This window comes from Lolium rigidum, chromosome 5 (genome assembly GCF_022539505.1).
Source record: "Lolium rigidum isolate FL_2022 chromosome 5, APGP_CSIRO_Lrig_0.1, whole genome shotgun sequence".
Classification (NCBI taxonomy): domain Eukaryota; kingdom Viridiplantae; phylum Streptophyta; class Magnoliopsida; order Poales; family Poaceae; genus Lolium; species Lolium rigidum.
In genome coordinates this window covers 218,908,426-218,919,688 of record NC_061512.1, presented here as the reverse complement: position 1 = coordinate 218,919,688, position 11,263 = coordinate 218,908,426, and the positions used below count along the sequence as shown (strand labels likewise).

The 11,263-nt window shown below is 43.9% G+C and overlaps 1 protein-coding gene across 1 annotated transcript; it reads right to left on the bottom strand.

Annotated features, from left to right (window-relative positions):
- Nucleotides 1-2,293: 2,293 nt before the first annotated feature.
- Nucleotides 2,294-9,096, bottom strand: LOC124657098 (serine carboxypeptidase 1-like). The gene is made up of 11 exons (XM_047195710.1): nt 8,592-9,096; nt 8,205-8,482; nt 7,253-7,361; nt 4,044-4,424; nt 3,814-3,921; nt 3,443-3,720; nt 3,109-3,354; nt 2,889-2,995; nt 2,710-2,796; nt 2,513-2,618; nt 2,294-2,449 (listed from the first exon to the last, which is right to left on the bottom strand). Exons 1-11 carry the CDS (start codon nt 9,094-9,096, stop codon nt 2,294-2,296), a joined length of 2,361 nt encoding a protein of 786 aa, XP_047051666.1.
- Between the last annotated feature and the right edge of the window lie 2,167 nt (nt 9,097-11,263).

Genomic DNA, 11,263 nt, shown 5'->3' with positions numbered 1-11,263 from the left:
TGATAATAATTGGCTTTTATATAAAGAAACTAATAGATCATTTGTAGCATGTCTATCGTCTAGTTGCACTTGTGACCTTTACTGCAATGGTCATTGGAGCAGGAAATTTGAGCCGTTTTTGGGTTGTTCGAGGTGGTGCCATGTCAGTATAATAACTGGGCTATGTAATTTTTTTAAATTTTTTCTCATTTTTTAGGTCGTTGCTTTTTCTGTGTGCTGTGATGCAACTCATGTATTAACATTGTAGGAAATTGGTTTGTTGCATTAGTTAATGCAGAGACCAAGAGAGGTTTATTTTCCAACTAAATTTCTTCTGTGCATGTTCCACCCACACCAAACTACACGCTTGGATTTTTTCCAAAATGGATTTGGCTGGTGGTATAAAATGCTTGGGCATAATTGAAGGAGTATTTTGAGATGCTAAGTCATGCCATCACGTGTCGTGTCTCACATTTTTGGACATTGGTTGCGTGAGGTAGAGTAGAAGCTACACTCACACAGTTAAATCGGTGCACAATTTATTTCAATGGATTTAGATATGTACAGATGACATAGTTTACGATAAAGAGAACAACTTACCCACCATTTGCAGGCTATTTAATTCTATATCAGCCTGTTGCTACTATGCTCTTTACTGCAGTGCACATGGAGTAGGACTTGACGTCCCTTTTTAGGCGAAAGGAATTTCTATGATATATAAATTCCCAACGGCCAAAGTAGTGATTGTAAGCATGCTTCTGATATCAGCTTACAATAAACATTAGCAGGGTCAAACAGCCACCATGTGTCCATGTCCACTACACAGAGGATGGATTTGAGTACCACAAGTAAACAATTTGTTTCCTGGTTTAAATGCAGGTTTAATAGCAGTAAGGTTATTTTTTGTTTTCACTTTATGTAGCTTGTTACCTCCTATATCAATGTTCTAATAATTTTATGAATAAAATACACCCGAGTTCTAAAACAGTTGGTGGTGTCAAGTTAGTCCTAATTGTCCAAAAATGCATGTCTCGCTCCCAATTTGAATTTAACTGGTGGGTCCTAATCTCCTCGGAGCATCTTTGTCCGAGGTTTGACTGGTCGAGTAATATTTTCTCTTCCATTATATCAAAAAAAAAATCATCGGGCCTTGAAGAAATTTCAATATTTTCAAACCAAAATTATGTGTATACTCCATATAACTACAAGTGTGTTGTCTTTTTTATGATTTTTCATGAGAAAAGTTTTATGAGGGTCTGCCCTTTCATAAATTGGCTGAGATGATTTGGAGGTTAAACCCTAATCCAAAGGGGAATGTGGGTCAAGCAAACAATTTAGCATAAAAAGTGGATTTTATCGTAAATATCTGTCCCGACTGATTGAACGAAAAAAAGATGATTCCACAGCTACTCAATTACATTTCTCAGATACATGTTGTCAAGTTCTGTACAACCTTGTCACTTGGTCAGCCTTGTCAAAATTAAGAACAAAACACCATGTGACATGTTGTCCTGGTGTTGTATGAGTTTTCCATTGGTACATATCTGTGCCTTGTTGATATATGTCTGCCAAAAGAGTTGACTATGTAGGTTGTAGTGTGGCATAATCCTAGGCTAATAGGGAATGATGTGAAGGATGATCGTATAGTCCTACGAAATATTCCTCTTCCCAGAAAAACACTCAAATAATCACTTAGATTTTGACTTGCTGTGATTATCTTGTTTTCAACAAAAGAAAGTTCTAATGTCATGCAGGTTATTCATATGATTACCCATTTGGTCAATACGTAGTTGCACCACCGCTGGCGGCGTAATCTAAGTATTGGCAATTTGGCACTCCATCACCTCAGGTTATTTCTTCTTTTGTCTTACGGTGCCAATTTTTTCCTTCGTGTTTTTTGGGCTATCAACATCTTTTTATGCAAGGTATAACTCTTATGCTTGTACATCCTTGATGTGAATGCTACAGTTAATAAAAATCTCTTCATCGAAAAATGCAATAAATATGGCAGCCTGCATCAAAATGCAGAGACGATGGGTTTTGTGACGATATGTCTCGAGAAAATCATGACATGTATATATTTTCTCCTTAAGGAAATAGGCAGTTCTCCTGCCGGTTTCTCCAAAAAATACAGAGACCTGGTTGATACTCTTTTTGGAGAAATCTAGATCTTTGTAATCGACAGATACGCTCCTCATAATATCTTGTACCTCTAGATTTTTGTAAAGTACAGATACAATCCAGATACGGCTGCAAGATACCGAATGTGCAGTGCCCAGGAATTTCTTGCACATCTTTTTACTCAGGTTCAGTTTTACTGCCCCTTTTCATAGAGTGGTAGCAGTCCTTTCAGGAATGAGCTGACCAATATCAGTGCTTTCTCGGGCTCGAAGTACGGGACCTGGTGACCAGCTCCCCTCACGGATGCAAAAACTAAACCTTCCGTGTATGCCTGAACATACCCTCCAACCTGTGACAATTATCAGCGTCAGGACGAACAGACAAGTGAAAATCAGATCAGGTAGCAGGTTACCTCGTTGTTTGCAGTCCATGGCCGCCATGGCTCTGTGACGGTAACGCCAAGGTCATTGATGGTGTACCTCGTGGCGGGAAACGGGCACACGGAGTCGAAATCGCCGCTGAAAACATGACCTTGTTACTTGTTAGTACCAACTTTTGCATATCAGGTGCTTGTAGATGCAGTTCAATCTGGAGTGCCATGCATGTTACCTGAACAGCCACACAGGCAGCCCATTAGCCATAAGAAATTTGAGAGTTGGCACCATGGACGCCGCTGAATCTTTCCAGTGCAAGTCCCTGCACATGAGCATCAGTTAAGGGAAGTGGTGTCGACAGAATGGGTGCTAGATCATCAACGTTGTTATTTGCGTCCAATTTAGCAATCTTACGTGCAGCCTGCCCACTTTATTGTTCTAGCATGCAAAGCCTTCTGAACCTCAGGATCATTGAGGTAAGCCTCTACATAATAGCCGCTGCATGGATCATACCCAGGTATCTGCACAATTTTAAGCAGATTTTTTTTTCAATTAATAACAAATACTCAAGGAAAGTGTGTTTACGTGCATATAATTCCGTGGTAGTGCTATGTAAGAAGATGCAATATCTTACATATCGGCTGGGGTAGTATGTTCCATCTGGTCTGTCGATGCAAACTGGCCCGTAAATGTCGAACGGGTCAGCATTAGCGGAATCATATGCGGCCATGGCATCAGAGCACGCCTTACCATCCGACAGATTAAAATTGCAGCTCCTGGTGATGTTAGCGAACACCTCGTCTGATATCACCGCATGGCTCCACAAGAAATCAATCACTCCTTTTGTGTTCATGTTATCGTCAAGATATGGATTGCCAACCTAACCATGTAGAGATGCAGTTGCTATATTATTAATTTCAAGCAAAAAAAAGGTGCTACATATTATAAAGTTTAGTTAACTGGTTTACCAGGATACCCTGTAGGTTTAAGGAAGTTCTGGTAGCATTGTTCAGGTTGTGACTCAACACTGTGGCTGCGAGCTGCGGCACATAGTGTCCGGCGTAGCTCTCCCCGGAGATGTAGAAGGGGCGGCCTTTATACTCAGGGAACCTCTCGAGCCAGTTGAGGAGGAAGAGAAACGCGTCGTCCGCGGTCTTCTGGTCTCCGCTCTTGTCATAGTCGGAAGTCGTATTGGAGTAGGAGAACCCGACGCCAGCCGGCGAGTCCAGGAAGATCACATTAGCCACTGCAAAATCTCACATGTCACTTACCAGATGGTTCATGTAGATAATCACCGGAAGGAAGAAACCGTTACTAGTTGGTAGTGCGCCTCCCTCACCGTTGTTCCAGGCATGCTCGTTTGGGCTTAGAGTTTTGTTGTCGCTGTTGACGCGGAACGGGCCAAGCTCTATCATAGCCCCATAGCCAAATGATGAACACCCAGGTCCTGTACAACCTTAAGACATCAGTTACATAATTGTATTTGAGACAATATATACATTGTTTTTTTAAAGGAGAGAAATACAAGTGCAAGAGGACAGGACGATGTATATTTCTTTACAACTGTACCTCCATTAAGCCACAGGACTAGTGGCTTCGCCCCCGGGTCGGTCGCTGCCTCGACGAGGTAGTAGAAGAGCGCACGGCCGTTGTTCTTGTCGACGGTCACGTACCCGCTGTACTGACTGAAGCTGACACCGTTGGGCTGCCCTGGAAGCGCTGCGATCTTGTCGGCGTCCTTCAGACTGGTCTGGTCAGTGACAGAGAACGACTCTGCTCGGAGGCTATTGGTAGCAGCAGTTCCTACCCTGGGCTCATATACGCTGTTGCTGCTGCTCCTTCTGGACAGGAAGAACTCTCTGAGTTGGGCCTGATGCGATGCATCTGCATGCCACGCGGCAACGCAGATGAGGAGAAAGAAACACAATGGACTGTTCGACATGATGTTCTCTGATGAATTTAGTACCTGCTTGTCGGGATAACAATGATCTGAAGGATTCTTATATAGGTCAGGGAGACAGGAGAATCGAGGATAATGTTTTGAAGCGATCAGCGTTGTGGCGTTGAAAATTTCCTCCAGCCTTTCCAGACAAAAGTAATAATCTTTGTGGCCTTTGCTGAATTGAAAACTGCATACGCCGGCTGTATGTTGTCCACTTCTATTTTGACACAAGCGCCTCCGATTAGGAGAGAGCACCATTTGGCCTGCTGTCCTGGTGCTGTGCGATCTGTATGAATATTTCCTTTGTCCTAACGTCCACTTTGGACATTTAGCACTAATCAGGATTTGTTCCAACTTATCGTGGAATGATAACGTCTACTTTGGACATTACCAATGACCAGTCTGGTAGTAACATAAAATAATTATGAGCAACCCAATCATGCAGCTATAATATAAGAACAATAACTAGATCACTAGGTATTATTCTAACCACAGTCCATCATGTCTTTTACCTCTGTTCATGTATAAGCTGGCATATGCGCTAAACTAGTGGAGATATCCTATATTCAGTATATATGTGGAACTTTGTAACAGCTCCAATTTTCGTCCATGGTGTTCAACCTTTTCTGTCTGATCATACCCCCACTTGAACTGAACCTGGGGTTTCTGAACTCCAATTTAGTATCCTTTTCTAGAACCGGCATTTGTTAGAGTTGTTGGAAACGCTCTAGCTTTCACTTTCTCTATGCTGTAACGGCATGTCCAATGCAATGTCATCAGATGTATACTTAAGAAAATATAAGTGGTGCGGCCTGGCAGGGTGGATCCACAATATGCCGACAACACATCATCCTCATCCAAAACATGGAGCACAAATTTCTTCTTTTGTGTTTCAAAGTTCTGTTCCGCCTCAAGATTAATTTTCACAAACCTGAGTTGATCACTATGATGGCCTCGATTCAGGAACAAACTAGAGTAGCAAGCCTCCTGAAATGCCTTACAAGCTCCTTCCTGTCGGGTTCCCTATAGCGGACAGAAGGCTCGCCATGATGGTTGATTGGGAGCCGCTAGTAAACACAGTGGATCATACATTTGACCCCTAGAAAGGTAATTTCATGTCACCGGCAACACACCTGACACTGACCTCCTCCTCCATATCTAGCCCTCCACCTTTGTTACAGTTTTGTTCCAATTAGCGGATGCCATTCACACTAGCTTTGCCAATAATATATCTAGATCCTTGTAGGGAGGGGTAGGAAATTAAAGGAGATATCATATGGTTAGTTGGGATGAAGTCCGTCGCCCAAAAGAACAAGGTGGTCTTGCGTTTGTTAAATCAAAATTTCTCAACAAATGGCGCTTATTGTCGGAGAATGACGATCACTTGCTTTGCCGATGTATCGTATAAGCTAAATACCAATGGACGAATAACATTTTCCCCTCCAACCCAAGCGGTGGGTCCTAATTCTTGCATAGCCTTCATAATCTTAAAAGAATTCAAACTTGGCGCCAAAGTATCTCTCGACAAGGGCTCCAAAGTCTTGTTCTAGACTGGTGGTTAGTGGAATACCTTGTCAGGAGAGATACCCCTGAATCTTTGACATTTCGTCCAATCGTAACAAACAAAAGATAATTTCCCCAGAAGCATCCAAAATCTCAATAGTTTGTCAAATACAGATCATATGACCCTTATGGAAGTTTATTGTTAATCCAGGCATCCTCTCAAACAAACGAAAGATAATTTCCATATTTCTAGCTTATTCTATGTTGTTTTCTAGCAGAAGAATGGCATCATCTGCATATTGAAGGATGACCATCCCTCCTTGCAGTAGGTTTGTACATACACAAGACATCAAACCATGTTATCGTGTTTGTAGATAAACAATACATCTAGGGCGGCATCAAAAATAAGAGGCGAAAGTGCATCGCCTTGCCTCAGCCCTGGTATGTACAAAAATAGCATCCAATCTCAACATTGATATTGATCCCTACTTTCCCACTAGTCACTTTCTTCATTGCTAGATTAATCCATTTTATTGGGAAACCTTTCGTCTCCATTTCTTGGAAAAAAATTGTTCTTTCGATGTTATCAAATGCTTTTTTAAAGTCGGTTTTAAAAAAGGACCCTAGTTTTCTGTTCCTATGAATGTCATTTAGCATCTCACCCCAAACAGTTACATCCTGTATTATATGTATGCGTTTCTGGATATAGAAGTTTTGCCAGTTGAAATCGATACGGGAGCCCTTATTAGTGTTCAAAAAATATGCAGAGTTGTAGACCGTAGAGCTTTGTTTTCTCTTCTTTACCGCCTGGCAAAGGTTTAGGAAACATAAGGAATGATTGAAATCAAAGATGCTCATCCTGCAGAAGCTAAGATGTGCTACTCACATTATTCTTTCCAATGTCAACACCATTACACTTATTTTCAGCATAGAAAGTGCCAAACCGGCCATATGATTATGTCCGTACCCATGCTATCTAGTTTCAAAGTTGTGTGTAACTAAGAAACAATTTATTGCAAGTGAGGAGGGAATCAGTCCACTGTTCCAATGAGGCACATGGTGAACACGTGAATGCGTCACAAATTTAGTTTGGGACATCATCAGGTGGGAGCATGCCTTTCAGGAAGGAGTAGAGAAGAACAAGCACTCTCTTGGGCTGGTAAGTGGGGACCGTATGGCCGGCTCCCCTCACCGACGCAAACGTGAAGCCTCCCTCATACTGCTGGACATAGCCTCCAACCTACAGCCAGCATGCAGTATCCGATTTAATTTCCAAATTTTAAAATGGCATTTGAATTTGAATTAGCACTTGCTACTTTATGCACTAACTTACCTCGCTGTCTGGGGTGTACCAGGGGCGCCATGGTTTGGTGACAGGTAGGTCGAGATCCTTGACGGAGTACCTCGTGGCAGCAATTGAGCATGCGGAATCCATGTCCCCGCTGAAGAGAAAACATGCACGGTCTCTACTGGTTAGAAACATCAGACCTACTTTAATCTGTTTGATGCTTGAGGTACCTGAAGATCCAGACGCTTAGCCCACGTTTGATGAGCTTGCTGATGGTTGGCACCACGGAATCTGGGCCATCATTATAGGGCAAGTCCAGGCTAATGGAATTAAATGAAGGAGTATACTGAATGTGAGATTCGGTTTGGGAGGTTGAAAATTCGCTTGGAAGTGGCAAAGTAGCAGGTACTAGGAACAAGTACTTACTTGCAAGCTGACCATCTCGTCTTGGGCCGGGTGTGGAGAGCTTGTTGCACCTCGAGATTGTTCAGGTAAGTCTTGACGTAGTGGGGGGCGCACGGGTCGTAGCCGGCCAGCTGACGAAACAAAACAAAAAAACTGAAGTACTTGTACTACACTTGGTGTGGCTGGTAGAAGTGTGGCTGATAGAAATTGGAACATAAAAACACTTATAAATCTGAAGAGAGAGCTGGCATTGTCTTACGTAGCTGCTGGAGTAGTAGATGCCGGTGTGCGGCGCATGGAGGCAGAGCGGGGCATATATGTTGTATGGATCCAAGTTGCCTCTCTGGGGCCTGCGCGATGCCACAAAGCACTGCCAATCATCGGAAGGGCTGAAGGTGCAGTTGGCAAGGATACCGGCCCACCCCTCGTCGGAGATCACCCCGTGGCTCCACAGAAACTCTAGGTTCCCCTTCTCGTTCTTGTAATCGTCCAGGTACGGGTTGCCAACCTGGACAACACAACGAAACCTATGGGTATACGTAGGTTGCTGGACACTACCGGACCATCTGGCAACCTATGTGCATCTACTTACGAAGATACCGCGGAGGTTCATGAAAGTGGTGCCGTGGAGCTCGTTCATGAATTTGATGACGGTGGCGAGCTGAGGGACATAGTGTCCGCCATAGCTCTCACCGGCTATGTAGAAGTCGCGCCCCTTGTACTCGGGGAACCTCTCCAGCCAGTTAAGCAGGAAGACGAACGTGTCCTCAGCCGTCCTCCGGTCACCCACGTTGTCGTTGTTGTTCTTATCGTTGCTCGCATAGGAGAACCCGACACCAGCCGGCGACTCTAGGAAGATTACGTTAGCCACTGCATAGCGTATCAATCAGTTCAGTATACATTATACAGTAACAACAATTATGCGCATCACAGTGTAAATAAGCATTACTTACAGTTTTTAGATGAACGCTTTACTTACGGTTATTCCATGCATGCTTATTTCTGCTCAGGGTCTTGCCGTCGGGGTTCACACGGAACGGGCCGAGCTCCGTCATGGCGCCGTAACCCAGAGATGAGCATCCGGGCCCGCCATTGAGCCAGAGGATGAGTGGCTTTGAGTCCGGCTCGTAGGGAGCTTCGACGAAATAGTAGAAGAGCTCTCGGAAGTGCTTCTCGCTCACCTTGACGTAACCGGAGTACTGGTCGAAATTGACGCGCGGCGGCTGGCCGGGCAGCGCCGTGATCTTGTCGGCCGCCTTGGTGCCTGCCGGTGGGATGGGGCATTTCGTTGGTAGGTGGCTGAAGCTGCCAGGGTCGACCCATGAGTCTGTTCCCTCAGGCCGATTTGCGCTAGTAACCCTAGCAATTTGCCTCTTTCTGGCCTTGGACTCGATGAACCTCTTAAGCTGGTCCTCCTGGGAGGCATCAGCCGTGAGTGATGCGCACAGCAGGAGTGAGATGAAGAAAGCAACGGTGTTCCTCATGGCTGCTATATCGTGAGGTCTTTTGATAGACTCATTGTTCTGCCACTAGTGGAAAAACGCTGATCAATACCGGTTCCAGAGGGCCATTTGCACCGGTTTAGCAACCGGTATAAAATATCCGGTGCAAAAGGCCCCCCCCCTTTCCTACCGGTTCCTTACGAACCGGTATAGATGGCCCTCCACGTGGGCGCCCAGGAGAGCGCACGTCGATGGACCTTCGTACCGGTTTGTACTACAAACCGGTGGCAAAGGTAGGCTGCCTCGGCAGGAAAATTCGAGAATCTCTCGCCGCGGCAGAGAATTCAGGGTTTAGGGTTTCGTAGGGGTTTAGGGTATCGGAGCGTTTCATATCGCGTCGATGCACCGGAAATGCGTTTGGGTTTACGTAGTACATGAAGATCAAGGTGATGCATATAAAGTTGGTGCATATAATATAACACACATGTAATTGCATAAGTAGTACTCTCCGATGCAAATCAAGTCGATGCACCATAGTACAAGCATGAAGATCGATCTATTACACACATGTACCATAGTGGTACACTCCGAGTCAAACTATATATACACACAAAGCAATCGAGGAGCTGGAGAAGATCTTTATGCATAGTGGTACTCTCCGGATGGTGGTATGACTTCCCGAAGGAAAAATCCCGCCAATTCATCGCCGATTGCTTTGAAGCGCTCCTCGATTCCGATCTTCTCCCGCTTTCTTCTCAACCGTAAAAGAATAAGATGAATACATGAGCTATGTGTGTTATATCAAATCACAAATCAAACAATTATTACCGAAACTCAGCACAACTTATGGTAAGAAAATAAATTTGTGAATATTATTTTCGTACCTCTCTATTTCTTTCATTATTCGCTCTCTCGCCGACAATTCTGTGGATGTACTCGCAAACGTAGTATCCACATAGATTAGTCCCCGGTGGTTGTTTTGCGCATTTCTGTACAAGAATATAATTCAGTCAAACAATAATGAAGTATGATAAAGGTGTGTGGACCTAGGTAGTACTACTTACTTTGTTCGCACGCCATATCAGCTTCGGTTTCCAATCATGGGACTGATCTTCCTTGATGAAAGTTTCCCATACGCTGCCCGACAAAAGAAAATGCACAAAAGAGTTATCAATCAGCTTGATATCAGGAAACTAACAAAAAAACCGATAAGAATTTGAATTACCTTTTGAGCATAAGAAAACAAGACTTGTATTGTATAGGCTCTTTGGTTAGTGAGTCAAAGACTTCAACTTCTCCTTCGTACATTTTAATGACGATAAGAATAAAGTGAAACCTGCGCACGTTTAAATATGTAGTGTCATATATATAAGTGAGCAAAATAGAATGTGTTATAAGAGAGTAACACTCACCGGAAGTTGTAAGGCCAAAGTATTATCTTTTGTCACGTTGTCGCTTCAAAAACCTTAGCAAAGTCTCCGGTGTATCCCCGTTATAGAGGGGTTCTTCTATGGTCTTGACATGCATTGTGTCCGGGTCAATGAACCCAATGTCCTTGATTTCATCCCTTTTGCATTCGAGCATCTTCAATCTGCATAACATAGCGCACAAAAGATTATAATTTGCAGATAATCAAGGAGCTGAGCTAAAGACTTCTCAAATTATATAAATAAATCACTTACGTACAATAGCAACCGACGATAGATTTGTCGAGGGCCCGAAGATTGTATAACTCGGAAAAGCTCGGAGAAGTCAACGCTCACAGAGTATTCTTGGAAGTAGTGCTCTTCCTTAACTCGCACCATGATAGTCTCCATCCCTCCCTTTGCGGCAACACCGTACCACGTATGCAAGTTACGCATACTTGTTGGTAGCTTGCTGAGATTCTCGACCAAATCTTTCCCTTGAACATATTGATATACTACCTTAGCCATGGCGTAATCGGTTGAGATTTGTCGAGAACTTTGAACGGCCTTCTCGTCAAACACCTTTAGAGGGGGGACCGATTTAACGGGTTGTTCTCCGAGCTGGTAGACTTGGTGTATCCCTTTTATCTCCCCGATACCCGAGCTGGTAGTGGGGTTTTTCGCCTCCATCATTTGGTCGTACGACCTTTCAATAGAACGCCTATAGTCGATGGCGGCGATGGTTCAGTGGTTATACAGATTCTCGACCGTACGATAAACCTTCACCGGATCTAGTGTCTTCT